Source organism: Manihot esculenta, chromosome 3 (genome assembly GCF_001659605.2).
Source record: "Manihot esculenta cultivar AM560-2 chromosome 3, M.esculenta_v8, whole genome shotgun sequence".
In the NCBI taxonomy this organism is placed as follows: domain Eukaryota; kingdom Viridiplantae; phylum Streptophyta; class Magnoliopsida; order Malpighiales; family Euphorbiaceae; genus Manihot; species Manihot esculenta.
The window spans coordinates 14,768,983-14,784,902 of record NC_035163.2 but is presented as its reverse complement, the minus strand read 5'-3'; the positions used below and the strand labels follow the sequence as shown (position 1 = coordinate 14,784,902).

General features: G+C 34.8%; 3 protein-coding genes across 3 annotated transcripts; 1 reads left to right on the top strand and 2 right to left on the bottom strand.

Moving 5' to 3' along the window:
* Window positions 1-87: 87 nt before the first annotated feature.
* On the bottom strand, window positions 88-5,245 carry LOC110608212 (eukaryotic translation initiation factor 3 subunit E). The gene is made up of 9 exons (XM_043954564.1): window positions 5,183-5,245; window positions 3,609-3,850; window positions 3,372-3,526; window positions 2,481-2,708; window positions 2,264-2,385; window positions 1,540-1,759; window positions 958-1,100; window positions 558-695; window positions 88-372 (listed from the first exon to the last, which is right to left on the bottom strand). Exons 2-9 carry the CDS (start codon window positions 3,814-3,816, stop codon window positions 273-275), a joined length of 1,314 nt encoding a protein of 437 aa, XP_043810499.1. The 5' UTR covers window positions 3,817-3,850; window positions 5,183-5,245; the 3' UTR covers window positions 88-272.
* Window positions 5,246-5,272: 27 nt separating this feature from the next.
* LOC122723277 lies at window positions 5,273-8,946 on the bottom strand (the record flags this gene model as incomplete). The annotated part of the gene is made up of 8 exons (XM_043955059.1): window positions 5,273-5,355; window positions 5,618-5,681; window positions 5,806-5,906; window positions 5,992-6,046; window positions 6,200-6,256; window positions 6,387-6,432; window positions 7,187-7,269; window positions 8,650-8,946. Coding segments are annotated over 8 exons (759 nt in total), but the record flags the coding sequence as incomplete, so codon positions are not given.
* A 438-nt stretch (window positions 8,947-9,384) lies between these two features.
* On the top strand, window positions 9,385-15,712 carry LOC122723276. The gene is made up of 7 exons (XM_043955058.1): window positions 9,385-9,474; window positions 10,849-11,011; window positions 13,554-13,979; window positions 14,071-14,124; window positions 14,409-14,531; window positions 14,644-15,027; window positions 15,351-15,712. The coding sequence occupies exons 1-7, from the start codon at window positions 9,385-9,387 to the stop codon at window positions 15,710-15,712; spliced, it is 1,602 nt and encodes a 533-aa protein (XP_043810993.1).
* Window positions 15,713-15,920: the final 208 nt, after the last annotated feature.

Below are 15,920 nucleotides of genomic sequence, written 5' to 3'. Positions count from 1 at the left end.
ATTATCAAAGTGCCCAAAATGAATTCCCACAAGCATGAAGCATGAAGCATTAGCTCTCAACGCGAGATCAACTTTAACCTTCACATATGCTAAAAAAGATGCTTTTGAATTTAAAAATAAACCATGTTTCTCATAATCAATAATTTCTTAACCTCTGCTCTACTAGATTAACCCACCAAAAAGGATTATCACTACAATTATCTGCGGCAGCAAACAAATTCCAAATAACAAAAAATGACAACAATAAACACCAACAAACTTCAAGAATAACTTCATCGTACAGCTTGTGCCTGTGCATGTTCTAAAAGTTGACCGACTAACTTGTAAGTACGCCCCGATATTGCCTTGGTGTGATCTATCAACTGTTCATACCTGAATTGAGGGAAATTTCCAAATTGCATTTTAGTCGTTAAGAAAAATAAAGAAAAGAAATCAACACACATAGATATAGAGTGCAAAAGAATTATAACAGGAAAAGATAAGAGCAAGATAGAAGGCACTGAAAAATACTAGACCAACACAAGTGCTATTATTTATGAATCTATCTATAATCTTACACATTGGGCTGATTAGGCTCCATGATAACAGTTCCTGATTGTGAATCAATCTTAGCATCAAGCTTTGAGTTTCTAATAAGATTTACAATCCATCTCTCGGCCTCCTCATAATTCAGGTTCAATTTCTCAGCAAGGACTCTGCATTTGAACAGTTAATTTCATTTAGCAAAATAAAGGAAAGGAACTGTAAAATTGTTCCAATTCCCTAACCCATTGTTTGGCATGATTTATTTTGCAATAAAAGAATTTAAATAAATTCTTACATTTTAAATGAAAATTTTTAAGTTAAAAAGAACTTAATTTCTTTCTTTTCAATCAAGAAAATTAAAATCAATTAAATTGAATAAAATTCTTGATTCCAAAAGCAAGACTTCACTAAAAGCATGCAGTATGCACTTACCCCATGTTAATACGTTGATGTATACGGCAATAAGTCTCAAAGATAAATAGGCGAGCATTTTCAAGGAACTCATCTCTCATCGGCACGGTAGAAAAGTTGCTGTCTTCAACTCGTTTTCCAAGGAATGGATCATTTAAAATCACCTATAATGTAGCAACAAGAAATATAACATACAAAAATGACTCAGCTCAGAAGAACTAACGATTACATCTACCAGTAACACAAGCTACAACCTCGCACACTCCCTCACCCTCAAAGCCCCCCCTGCCCTGCCCCCAATCCACATTAAAAGAATTTGGGAAAAAAATGAGAAGTGAAAAAAAGAAGAGGACCAAACAGGAAAAAAAAAAGGCTTTTTGCTAAGAAACCATGCTATTGCAATGTCACCGTGATGCCAACCATGTCGTCTCATTCACCAGTCCCATTCACATGCCCAAAACTTTTTTTTAGAAAAAACAAAAAAAGGTAAAGAGAGAGAGAGAACGTAAAGGTCATCTCGGAAAAGTGGCAGCCTTTCAGTGAGGATAATAACTTAAATGTTTTTGTTAGCCAAACAATCACATTAGGATATAGAAAGCTTACCTCTTCACACTCTCTCATCTTCTTTTGTGCCCCATCAAAATCATAATTAACGTACACACATGCTAAAAACTCTGTGATGGGATCTTTATATGATTGCTGCTCTTGCTGTAGCACTTTTATGAAGTCTTTGAATTGGGGTCGTCTCCTTTTGTTGACAATAAATGCAGTTGATAGGTACCTCAAAAGATGAGGAGCATTGGTTTGAATGGCATTGAGATACCTGAAAATATATAAGAAATGAAGTATAATAAACAGCAAAAGATTTAAATGATACATAAAATTAAATATTATGCGGTCTTGCTCAACATCACACTGCTGCATGGTATAAAGCATAGGACAGCTTAAATAATCTCCACTAATATCTCTTCCACCATAGATAAGGCCAAAAAAAGAAAAGCTAAGATCCAGCAAAAAAAATTTAAAAAACTTTATCAATTATCATACAACATATCAGAGCAGTAAAGTTAGACATGCACAGAATCCATAATTGCATTTTGGGAATATCCATTAAGTACACTGCATGCTGCCAGTCAGATCATATATAGTAAAAGCTTGACAATTTATAAAAACTACTCTTGAAATGTCAATTGGCCAAGCGGTCAAAAAACCAGAAGACCAGTCCATAAAAAGCTAAAGACACTCAAGAAATTGTTTAAGAGATGAAACAAGTCAGAGAAATTCAACAAATGCTAAAACACAGAGAAAAGAAAAAGATAAATCATACTTGTCCTGATTAAACAAATCAATAATCTGTGTTCTTCCATTGTCATGATTGAAAAAGATGAAAAGACTCCAATGCATCAACCATATTCGACTTTGCATCTGATTCAATGGTGACGAGAAACTCTGAAACGTAAAATCACAGCCAGTGAACATATCAATTCCAAAACAACAAAAATAGTAAATCATGATACAGGGAAAAGTAGATACAATAAAACCACCTTTGAATCAATTATTTCTTTCAACCTATTAAGTTCTTCAAGAGCAATATCCCAGTTTTGCATCAATATCTCAGCTGCCAACTTCCCCCACAGTGCACTCAGACTCCTTTCACTGTTAGTGCACAAGGCCCTGTATTGATACAGGTAGTCAGCTGCACCAGAGTAGTTTCCACATTCAAACTGAAATTTGGCATACTGATATAGTGCCTCAATCTGCTTTGGACCAATCTGATAATGAAGCATTACCACCATTTTAATGAGTGCATTCTGGAGAGTAAGAATAACTATATATCTTAACCAACAAACCCTAACGCCATTTCATGAGTGCATTCTCAAGAGTATGATAACCAAATCTCTTAACCAACAAACCCCTCCCAAAAAAAGTAGCAGTAGGAGGGGGGATTTAGGAAGAAAAGAATTACTTGAAGGTAACGTCCAAGAACTTCTGTGATGAAATTATGCAAGAGACTTATCAATAGCAACACCAATGTGCAATCATTGGATGATTTGGATCTGGTAATGACTTTGGAATACATAGAAGCTATATCACTATGACACAAGTTGAAGAAAAAGTGGAATTCAACTAAAATTAAAAGCTTTGACAATCCGCTTATATTGAAAAATTGAGTCTTTCAATACAGAAGCAAGGGAGCTTTTGGATTCAGCAATTTCTTTTGAACTCAACAATAACACCACATCATTTCATCCCAATAAATATGACGCCTGAATTAGCATAACACTTCAATTACAATAATGCCAGTTGCATAGCACACTTCAAAAACTCAAACAAGATTAAACCAAAGTAGGTTTAGGAGCAAGAAACGACACCCATACCAATTCTACATTACATTACAATCACCCGTTACTAAAGCATAAATTGCAATTGCAAACCTGGAAGCGGTCATTAAGCATCTGAAGATTGTACTGTTTGTCCGCTCGCAACTCCTGCACGGCGTTCACATTCTGCAAAAACGCCACAAGAGGGGCTGCCCCCTCCTCTAGGGCCTTCAATCTCGCTACGACTTCAGCTCTCCTCTCAATCATATCTAACAAAAACCCAACCAAACACATCACATACGCATCATGTATAGAGCGCCCAAGGTCAGAAAGGATGAAATTTGTAGTCACCTTGAGGGACGTCTTCAGTGTGGTAGAGGCTCTTGTGGATATCCATGGCGTAATCGACCATGTTAGTTTTGCTCAAGAGCTCGATTTTGGACTTGAAGATCTGTTCCTCTGGGTATAGCTGTCGTTCTTGGAGAAACTCCAAGAGAGGGAACACCAGGTGCCTGTCCAGATTCGGTGCAATTCTCGGAGTTAGATCATAAGTAGCCATTGTTGCTCTGGGGTGGTGCTGATGTTCGTATTTCCTGCGAATTGAAGGTGGGGAAAGGAGAGTGATAGAATTAGGGTTTTTTAGGCAGTCATGTAGTTGGTTGTAGGGATGTAAACGGGTAGGGTACCCGCAAAATTGAGAGCACCCAAACCCAAACCCGATTATATATAAAATTCCCAAACTCATCCCAAACCCGTTTAGTATTTTAATTTTACTACCCATACCCGATCCAAATCCGTTTAACAATACCCGCACACTACCCGAACACGACCGAACCCGATTTTTTTTAATTCAATTCAATGACAAAAAATTTAAAGATTTGGATATTATAACCCAATTAACAAACCTGAATTAGAAAATTTAAATATATTAAAACAAAATAAATATATTACAAATTCATCATAACACAACCATTAATCAATTATCTATCCAACATAAAATTTTGAACAAATGAAATGTTCCAAAAATTCATTAAGCTACATTGATTGAACATAAAATATATTCAATTGGCCATTTCAATCTCCAATATCAAATTGTGCTTGAAAAGCTTCAAAAAAACAAATAGATTAGCAAATATCCTAAATATGAAAAACAATAACATGTATTAGCAAACAATACATAACCATAAGAACAAATAACATATAGTAACTTAATTAGCAAATAAATTTATTTAAGTCAATACATAACCACAAACTAAAATAACTACTCCAGTTCACCTAGTTAATTCTAAAGATTTGCTCAAAGATCCCTTTACTGAAGTCAACACACTCGTACTCATCTCACAAATAAACTACCAACAGTTAAAACATAGATTGTAAATCAAGTCTGAGAACTTGCAATAATTTTCACTAAAACTATCAGTAGGATATGCACAACCCAGCAGTAGAAACATTGGAGAAATGCTCAATGACACGAACCAGGTGGATTACATAGATGGTAATTCGGCATTATAATCTCTTCACTACATCAAATATCATTCTGGTAAATTAACACATATTTTTCTTAAACAGCATGGGATCTGATAGTATTAACATATTTTAACAGCAACTAAAAAGATCTTGATTATCAGATTAAGAGTGACCAACTAGCAAATAATCATATTAATAATCAGATAATCAGATTAATAGTCCATAAATTCTAAAAATCTTTAATAGCAACCTTTAGTCCATACATCATATTAATAGCCCATAAATTCTAAAAATCAACAGTGTTAAAGTAACCAAATAGCAAATGATTAGATTTTTTAACAGTATCCAAATAATCAAATTAATAGTCCATAAATTCTAAAAATCTTTAATAGCAACTACAAATTCTTTAACAACATGCACATAAAAGATCTTGATTATCAAAAAATTTGATTGCAAACCTGAAGAGAGTTCCAGTCAAAGGAGATGTCGCCGACGCCGATTGGGGAGAGGCAAGGCTTGTCTCCAGCGGTCGTCAGTGAAGTGGGGGAGAGAAGATTTGAACTGATATTTTTCAATCAAGTCTCCAGCAGACCAACACCACCATATTTTTCAAATTTGAACTGATATTTCACTTGCAAGCATAAAAAAATATTAGAATAGCTATAAAAAATTGTAAGAATCAATTCAATAATCAATAATAACAAGAAAAAAATATCTACCTTGAAATCATAATGTACACACAAGATGTGGATTGAATCATGCAAGAGACTAAGAATCATGACGATATCAGAGGCCAAAGGCTTTGGAGTGCAGCAGAAAGGGAATAATAATGAATAATGATATCAATTTGCTAGAAATATAAGTCTCAACTCTTTGATGTTGTATAGTACTACCTTGGAGAATTTTATTTTGAGAGAGGTAATGCAATAGAACTGGCTCCACCTTCAACTTTTGAAGCTGACCAACAAAGGAATTCCAACACCGTTACAACAGGCAACTACAAGCATATGTCCAACTACACAGAACAGATAAAAAATGAAATTTCAATAATAAAATATGTATAGACTAAAGATTGATATACCTGGTCCGCAAGTTCAATCACAAAGAAATCCACAGGACCACCAACCAAGAAAGCATTTGGAAAAACAGGAAAGTGCTTTAAGAAGATTTCTAGTTTGTCATCTACACAGAACAAAGTATCATAAATAGGCAAATAACCATGAATTCATTGTTCAATGTTGAATTAATGCAAAGTAATTAAGGTTACCTAAGTTGTAAAAAAGTAAGGATCTTGAGAGTAGAAGAAACAGATCTTGTTGTGCCTGAATTAAATTGACAAATTACATTTTTCAATTATATCTGATTAAGGAAAATTTCACATGTTTGCTAGTGAATGATGGTTCCAAAGTTCTAAACATATTTTTAGTATATAGTAATGACAGCAGAGCTAAACCATTCAATAGTAACTTCCTGACCTGTAATGGAATTTTATTCAAGCGCTTAGGCTCTAGTGCAACTTCCTCAAGGAGATACTGAAACCGAAAAAACACAAAGATAAAAGTAACAGGCATTAGAAAACAACAAGAAAAAAATAACAAAATGTGTTTTAACAATGTATATCAACTTTTATGGGTCACTTCAACTTATTGAAAGGCCTCTTACCCGAAAGAGGCTTTGAAAATGCCGAGTGTTTGTTTGGATGTCAATCCTGAACAGATATCAAACAAAAAAAATTACCACATCTGGTGTAAAATACAAAATTTTAGTTTCCTCTATCTTGAAAGATATGTACACTACAGTATTAATCTGACAGCACAGAGTTGACACTATGAAAAGGTACATCTGGACTTCTCCCACCCCAAATCCCCTCTTCTACTTTTCTTGCCAGGTTGACCTCTTGGCCACATATATGACATTATCTGACCAAATGAGAAAGCTATTTGATTGGTGCACCAAGGTTATTAAGAAGAGTATGACTTGCCATCTCAGTTCAGCATTAGACCACTTAGAAATGCGCAGTTTGATACCCAGATATTCAACAAGCAGAGGGGAAAACAAAATACATTGATTTTTTTACTCCAAGAAAAATGCTACAGATAGAAAGCTAAGAACAGTTAGATTTTGATCTGATTTATGACATGGAATTGATCTTACACGATGACCAGAACTTGATTCATCTTGAAAGAAGAGAAAATGAAAAGAGATGTAAAATAAACATTACTCAGAACCTTAAGATGGTCAACTTCAAAATGGAATCTTAAGGTGGTCAATTTCAAAACTAGTGCATCTCTTCCTTTTTTTTTTCAAATCCAGCCATAAGAAACTCAGTTTCATTCCTGATGCATAAGTAATGTCAAAGAGTGCAGCCAACACTTGGCGATATTCAATCAAAAGAAATAAAAAAAACTATTAAGCAGGTGCTAAAGCACAATCAATCTACGCAAGATTGCAGGCATTCATACCAGAAAACGTTTGTAGCACCTTGAACAAGAGCAGATGAATAACGTAGAAGTACTTCAGTACTATGAAGATGGGATTCAAATAGCTGCAGAAAGGTGCAAGTACTAATCAGGCAACATAGGACCTTGGAAAAGCGATCCAGAATTATCATTTACTACAGAATATCGATAGACAAAATAGATGACATTGGCATATTTTTAACAGAAAAATTCAAAATGAGGCTTGAAATCACATTCATAGAAGCAACCTTTCAAATAAAAATCTCGGCTTAAGATAATAGCCTTAAATCTGAACTACAAAGGCAGCGAATTATTCTGACCAGTTATCATGTGAAATAAATACAATGACTGAATGAGGGGAAAAGGTTTAAAGATGTGGTGAATAAATACAATGTTTGAATGAGGGAAAAAAGTTTAAAGAGGTGGTGAATAAATACAATGATTGAATGAGGGAAGAAAAGACAGTGGAAAATTCACTCTATAAAGACCATCTGTTCATTTTCCTAAAAAAACAATAACATGAGATTAACAGTTAATTAGAGCCCGAAATATGAAAGAGGACAAGGTTAAGAAATAAGACAGGACAATACTAGTACAAATAAACAAATATATATATATATATATAAAATGGGCCCAGACCTTACTTAAACTTTGATTCAGTTGGATGAGTCAAGTACCTCAAAACATGATCATATACAGTACAAAATTAATGGTATTTCTGTCTACTTCCAAACTAAATACTGTATCCTAACTTGATTGCAATTCAACAGATCACAATAGAAGATTGTAATTAAACATATCAATTGGCATGCAGTCACTAATTAATTTATGTTTAATTATAATTATACTGTTGGCTATTTATTTTATTATAATTTCTATTAATTATAATTATAATTATAGTGTCGGCATGCAGTCACTAATTAATTTCTGTTTAATTATAATTATACTGTTGACTATTTATTTCATTATAATTTCCGTTAATTATAATTATAATTATATTTATAATTACAGATCAATTGACAATTAATTTTTGTCTAATTTCCTAAATTATTCACATAATATTTCTGTCTAATTTCAACAATCAAGAGCACACAACTTCAACAATCAACACTTCAACAGCACACAACTTCAACAATCAAGAGTACACAAGCCAATAGATCAGCTAATGTAGACCCAATAAAATCATGTTTTATTTTTTTTTTTAAATTATTTTTTATAAGTTAAAATATGTTCACTTCTATTTGTATTATTTCTTTGTCCCAATTCACCAACTTTTCCATACCTTTCTTGAACACCAAACAGTCTCACAGATTTATCTAACAGCAGTAGATAACAACTCGATCGTAAATTTCAAAGAATTATAGCTCATCATGTTACAGAATTGAGTTTCATATAAATCGACGAGGAAAAGTGTTCATGAAAGAACTCCGGCAACGATCAATAGCAAATCACAAATATTTACTTACCTTGTACAGTTTACTCAAGTTCAACTGTGAATGGCTGGAAGCGCGACACAGAGACTCGGAGAGGACTGAGGGCTGTGGAATAAGCACGACTGAGAGCAACGGCTGACGCCGACGGTGAATCAGTCCAGTCGAGAGGAGACTGGAGGCACAGGCGCGAGAATCTCGAGGCGAGATGCGTGCGTGGCTCTTCTCAGAAAGAGATCGGAGGCTGGACGGTGGATGGTGAAAGCGCCGCTGGAAGTGGATGGAGCTGAGGTGGAAGCGCCGCTCAGAGGCGAGGCACTTAAGGTGAGGGCGTTAGCGTTAGGGGTGAGCACAGAGATGAGAGATGAGAGATGGAGGAGGAGGAGCACTGGGTCTGGCGGCACGCACAGAAATTTGTTTTAGATTTAGGGCAGGGAAGGGAAGGGAAGGGAAATAGGGAATTAGGGAAATATTAAAACGACATAGTATAGGTGATTTCGGTTCGGTTCGGTTTAATCGAAATTTTTATGTCTAAAATTGAACCGAACCGAAATCACTGATTTTTTAAAAATTTCAAACTGAACCGAGCGGAAAAAAAACCGAACCAAATTTTTGAAATTAATCGGCTCGGTCGGTTATTTCGGTTTAAACCGAATACTGCTCACCCCTACAAAGCGCACAAGTGATAAATAAAAAAAATAAAAAGAAAAAAAAAACGTCACGAGCAGACTCTGTATTTTTAGTTTGTGAGATTACTGTTCCTATAACGGAATGCTTACCCGGTTAGAATATTCGTTGTTTGTCTTGGAGCATGAGAATGCGCTCCTATTAATACAGGGACGCGAGGGGAATTCCTTGAAGGTAGTACTCAAGGGATGGGGAAAAGGGAGATATCGCTAGCTGGGGAGGGAGAAGATTTATGGTCGTTGGGAAGAAAAAGGAGACGTCGCCGGTGTCGGGGCTGCCGGCAGTGAAGTGGGGGAGGGAGTCGATTGGGAATTATGGGAAGGGAAGCGAGGGAGAGAGGCGCCGACAGAGAGAGGGAAGTGTATGAAGTGAAATGAAAAAAGAAAATTTAGGGATTATAACGGGTCAAATCCGAATCCGCTCAAATCCGTTTTGTAAAAATCCAAATCCGTCCTAATAGGATTTGGGCGGATCGGGTACCCGTGAAAACCCGCCCGCTTGCCATCCCTAAGTATAGCTAATAGGGTTCGGGTAACGGGTATCCGATCATCTATTCCCGAACCCTGCTCGAATCTGAGACGGCTAAAATTTTTCAAACTCGAACTCGCCTAAATCCGTTTTGTAAAAACCCAAATCCGTCTTAATAGAGTTTGGGCGGATCGGGTACCCGCGAAAATCCGCCCGCCTGCTGACATCCCTAGTTGGTGGAGCGAATATAAAAGCCATCCCTTCTTAATTTTAGATAAATTACAAGGGAAATTTATTAAGGGTAATTTACATGAATCTTTGTTTGACAAAATTCACGTCACTCATGAACTTTTTTAATAAAATAGTACTTAATTAACCACTAAAATTTTTATGTTTTTTAATAAAAAAATATCATTTTAAGTAGTTAAAATTTTTTTATAAAAAATATTTTATTTATTATTTTAATAACTAAAATTTCATAAATTATTGTTTTAATTTTTAAAAATCAGTGAATTTATGATTTTTATTCATTTTTTTATTTATTACCATTATAAATAATTTTAATTTTTAAAATATAAAAATTGAATTATATATTTATAAAAATCAATCTAAATTTTGGATAAAAATGGCAACTATGAAAGCATTAAGAAAAATTTTTCTATGTTTTAAGTTTTATTGATGGAGAAGGCCAACTTAGAAAATCAGTTGTGAGAGCGTGGTGGATTTTTTTGGTTCAATATCCCATATCAGTTGCATGGGCAATTTGATGTGGGTATACAAGAACTTGGACTTGATTATCCTGAGGAACTTATTGGAATCTCTTATATATCCTTACCTTCTTTTTAATCACAAAATTGCATTAACTCAAAATTACACCTAGTGACAACAGTTCTTTGAATGAGATTTTGTTATCATCTGCAACCTCTAGTTCAGTTCTGAACTGTCAGAGAAGGCAATTCTCTGTTGTTCTGTGTTTGTCCCTTTTATCGTTAACTCTTTGGGCTTTTTTCTGTTGGTATTTTCACCTTTTTAAATTTGGAATGCTAATTGATTTTTATTTACTGTTTTTCTTTAACACAGCGGGCAAATTATGATCTAGAGGAGGAAATTAGAAAAGCATCAAAGGAAGCCACCCTCCCAGAAGAACTTCAGATGGTTACAGCTATTCATATGGGAGGAGTGGTAACCGTCAGCGAAATTGTCAGGACAACTGGAATACATATGGCCATTCACGTTCTCGATGGTAAGAAGCTCATGGCAGTCCTGGGATTTTGTGCAAATAAACATTATTTGGCATTCAAGTCGCCTTATTTGGATCGATTTGGTCGGATCAATATAGTGGCACAAGTTTTGCAGTGGGTCTAAGTAATTAGTACTGGTAGCAGTCGCCTTGGTCTGTTAACCAACTTTAGCTCCGGAATGGATCAAATAGAAGGGACTGCCATATCTCCAAGAATCATTACTCCTATACATATCTAAAGCATTTTGGGTCTTATACAATATGCAAAGTTGACTACTATATGACTTGCAAAGTTAATGAGGAGTGTTTGTAAAGTTAGGAGTTGGATGTGGGAGGAGAATGGCCTGTTATCTACTGGACTCAAATTCTTGCATTTCGACATCGTCAGGAACACAGAATATAAAAGAAAATGATTGGAAAGTCGTACATTTGTTATTGATACAATTCGAATGTTTAATTGTCATTAACTGGTAGACTTGCAGCAGCCTGGTTGCTGTGGCACGAAGTGAGAGCATATGATGAAGGAAATAAAGAGTACATACTCCTTTATTTTTTTTTAAATTGAGCCTGTGTTATAATTCATATACTATGATATAAAAATTGGTTAACCATGAATAGTACAATCACAATTGTTTTTTAATATTGTTGGTTTACATATTTTCCCCTTTTTCTTCCATCCAGCTCTCTTTTTTGGGTTTTTCTTTTCATTCTTTTTAGAACATTAAGGTGGCAAAGAACTAAGAACAATGCTGCGCTGAACCAGTTCTTATCCCATATGGCTTTAGAAGCTATGCTATGGCCTGCTGAGTTACAGGATCTATAAACTCGAATATTGCTGAATTTCTAGAGGAATTGGTCCCTCATTTATGGCTTGAATGACTCCCAAAGCATCTCCTGCCACAATTAAATCATCCAAGCCTCTGTTTATTGCAAATATCACTACGTCCCTGCATGCCATTGCCATGCATTCCAAAACTAGCCATGAATAATCCTGCAATTTCAATCTAAACCACATCGTCTCTACCTGCCACTGCACTTGCTCCTCTTCCTTTCTCTCCTCTTATTGACAGCATCATCAAAATTTACTTAGAGATAATGGTTCTAATATCTTGCAATTCATCTTGAAGACCCGGGCATTTCTACTCTTCCACAAATGCTACGACAGGAAAATCAATAACTGAGTCAAGAATTTGCCATCAGGTAGAATTTCCGCCAAGGATTCTTGGAGCCTGATTTAACTGAATATCTGCCTTGTCTGTTATAATGTCATATCAATTTGTCTTCCCTCTGAAAAAAATGTGAGGAATAGAATCCCCGAAACTTTGGAATTCAACCATCATTTTTATGATCAATGACTTCTCTTCATCCTACCTACCAAAGGATGCTCTCTATCCCCATCATAGTCTATTGCTAGAAGTAACTGCAAGTAAGGATGAGCGAAAGAAAATATTTTCTTTGACTACTCGAGAGAGAAGATTGGATACTAAAGGTTTGTCCCTCTTTACTTAGCCAGTAACCAGTAGAGCCATATTAAAGCCCTCCACCTTCTTTAGCTTTGGGTTCATACATTTTAGATCATGACGTCCAACGAACCTTTTTGCTTATTAAATTGTTGGTCCTACCAAAAGTTAGATAGCATACTAATAATTCTTCTATAAACAGTGGAAGGAAGTTTAGAACATAAACCAACAAAGCTAAGGTTACAGATTTATTTTTTCCATCCTTGGGTAATTATAGACTTATTATTGATGACCATTTTTAAAATTTTAAAACATTCAAAATCAGTTTAGAACGTAATCCAATCCAGCAAAGTCATAAATAATATGTGTGATACTTTTAAACTGTACCCAAAAAATAAATCTCAAGAAAAAAATTAAAGACCCTAATACCTATATAACAAATTAGACTTGTAGAAAATAGTTGTCGTTTCTTTTATTGAACAGGAGTGTTTATATACAAATTATAAATTTTTATTAAAATAACAAATCATTCTCTTAAAAATTTTCTATTTATCGGTTAGTATCAATTAGTTTTATGATTTTGTAGTTTATTTAAATTATGTACAGAGTTCGTATTTACATTTACAGGTTTAACATGTATGAGAAATCTTGAATTTTAATCTCTTAATTATCGATTTCTATTTCAAAAAAAAAAAAAAAACATATTGTATTTAATTTTGAAATCTAGAGGTGCTGCTTAGTTGAATAGGTAGAAGGCACGTGATATTTTGGCTTTGTTTCTCTATGAAAATCATTTCACTATTTTGTTTCTCTTTTCTTCTGTTTGCCTTTGTTTTCAACTTGTTGTAAGTTTGTTTTCAGCTTGTTATCATATGGCGATGAAACATTATTATAAGCTTGTTTTTAGCATCTTGTCACCCTATATTCCATTCGATATATACATCTCCTTTTCATACCGAAAGTGTTTTGGGGAAGTTGGGCTCTCTTGCTCTTCAAGAATTTTTCTTTGGCATGGGGACTTGAAAGTGAGCTTCAAAAGATTAAAGAGAATTTGAAAGTCATCAAACCCGTGCTTTTGGATGCAGAGCAGCAGCTGTCGCAAAATCCTTGGGTAGAGATTTGGCTGGAGAATCTCAAACAAGTTCTATACGATGCAGAAGATGTGGTGGATGATTTTGAATATGAAGCCTTGAGAAGGAAAGTGACTCGGAAGGTACGCCGATTCTTTTCTAGCCCTAATCCACTCGCATTCCACTTTAAAATGGGACACAAAGTAAAGAAAATTAGGGAGAGGATAGATAAAATCGCAGCTCTTAAGTCTAAGTTTGGTCTGACTGAGCGGATTTTTCATAGACATGTGATTCATAAGAAGAGGGAGATGACCCACTCCTTCATAGATGCTTCTAATGTCATTGGGAGGGAAGAAGCTAAATTTACCATCATTGAAATGTTGTTGCAATTTGTTGATGGTGAAAATGTTGTCTCCATTATTCCAATTGTTGGACTTGGAGGTCTTGGGAAGACAACACTTGCTAAATTGGTGTACAATGATCAAAGGGTAGCTACTCATTTTTGAATTGAATCTATGGGTTTGTGTTTCAGATGTCCTTGAATTAGATAAGGTGATTATTGAAATTCTCAAATATGCATGTCTTGGTCAGAAATATGTAGATATGGATATAGACCAACCACAGAGAACTTTGTGAGAGACTTTAAATGGAAGGAAATATTTGATGATCCTAGATGATGTATGGAGCGAGGACCCCAAAAATGGCTTGATCTGAAAAGTCTGCTAATGGGAGGTTCTAATGGTAATAGAATAGTAGTCACCACTCGTAGCAATCGCGTTGCTGAAATTATGGGCACAGTTTCTCCGCACAATTTGAGTCTTCTCCATCACCAACATTGTTTATCTTTGTTTTTTAAATGTGCATTTTAAGTACGAGAAGGAAAACAAAATCCAAATTTTACAAGAATTAGGGGAGAAATAGTGAGAAAATGCGAAGGAGTTCCTCTAGCAGTCATAACTTTAGGATCGTTGCTTTACTCTATAACTGATGAACGTGAGTGGGAATTTATAAGAGATAATGAGATATGGAAATGAGAGCAGAAGGAAAATGATATATTGCCTGCTTTAAGATTGAGCTATGAACATTTAACATCTTACTTGAAAAGATGCTTTGCATATTGTTCCATTTTCTAAGGATTATGAGTTAGTAGACATTGATTTGGTTTATTTATGGATGGCAAATGGACTTGTTCAATCTTCCAATGAGAATCAAGAGTTTGAAGATGTTGGCTTGCGCTATTTTAAAGTGTTGTGTTCTAGGTGTTTCTTCCTGGATTTTTCTGAATATGGTGGTAATGTTAGATGCAAAATGCATGAACTAATAAATGATCTAGCATTATCCATCACACAAAATGAATACTCAATGTTTATCGGCAGCACTCAACAATTTGCCAAGAGTGTTCGACATGTATCTTTTCCTTATCCTGAATCACTTTCCAAAGTTGTTCCTAAATCCTTACAAAACTTGGATTGCATGCGAACCATTTGTTGTATAAATGAAAGAAGAGAGGGAATAAGTAGTAAAGTGTTCATTAGGACATGTTTCTCAAGATTTCAGTACTTGAGAGTACCATCAAAAGACTCCCTAATTCAATATGTAAGTTACAAAGCTTGCAAGATCTACTACTATTTGGATGTTGGAACCTTAAAGAGCTGCCCAAAGATATAAAGTACATGATTAACCTTAGATTGCTCTGGGTAACTACGCATCAAAAGTGTTTCTCAATGGGCGGAATAGGTTGCTTGAAGGCTCTTTGATCTCTTTTCATTACTGAATGTCTGAATCTGGAATATTTGTTTGAATATATGCTAGGTCTCAAAAAGCTCCGAAGATTGGCCGTCTCTAGTTGTAGAAGTTTGATCTCTTTGCCACAAAGTATAAAATGCCTAACAGCATTAGATAGTCTTTGTATTGAAGATTGTAAAAACCTTGATTTGAGAATTGAGGAAGGAGAAGACGCTCAATTTAGCCTACACAAATTAGAGTTAAGAGAGTTGCCAAAATTAGTGGACTTTCCACAATGGCCTATTCGAGGATTTACTAATACTTTAAAAGTGTTGGAAGTTGCTTACTGTGACAACCTCAGAGAATTGCCAAATTGCCTACAGAACATGGCGTCCCTTCAAGAGCTCCGATTCATAGATTGTACCAAGCTAAACAATAATCTTTTATGAAAAGTAGGTGAGAGTTAATGTATAATACTATGATCCAAAAATACTTAACAATTTGTGTGTTATTTTTAATATTAAGAATTACTCGATTTTTAAACCAAGTAGATATATACTCTTTTTAACAAATTGAACGTATCATCACCGAATATTATTTCCTTATAAGTTTCAAAAAATATCATAATTTCTTGTTCAATGTATTAAGAAATGATAA

Bases quoted from the DNA above. Each gene is read 5' to 3' on its own strand.
- LOC110608212 (XM_043954564.1), bottom strand. From the start codon at position 3,816: ATGGCTACTTATGATCTAACTCCGAGAATTGCACCGAATCTGGACAGG. The intron at 1,760-2,263 runs GTATGATTTATC...ATATATTTTCAG, and splicing joins GATTTGTTTAATCAGGACAA to GTATCTCAATGCCATTCAAA. The intron at 1,101-1,539 runs GTAAGCTTTCTA...GCTACATTATAG, and splicing joins AGATGAGAGAGTGTGAAGAG to GTGATTTTAAATGATCCATT.
- LOC122723276 (XM_043955058.1), top strand. From the start codon at position 9,385: ATGCTTACCCGGTTAGAATATTCGTTGTTTGTCTTGGAGCATGAGAAT. The intron at 11,012-13,553 runs GTAAGAAGCTCA...TTTTGGATGCAG, and splicing joins GGCCATTCACGTTCTCGATG to AGCAGCAGCTGTCGCAAAAT. The intron at 15,028-15,350 runs GTATAAATGAAA...AATATATGCTAG, and splicing joins TTGCATGCGAACCATTTGTT to GTCTCAAAAAGCTCCGAAGA.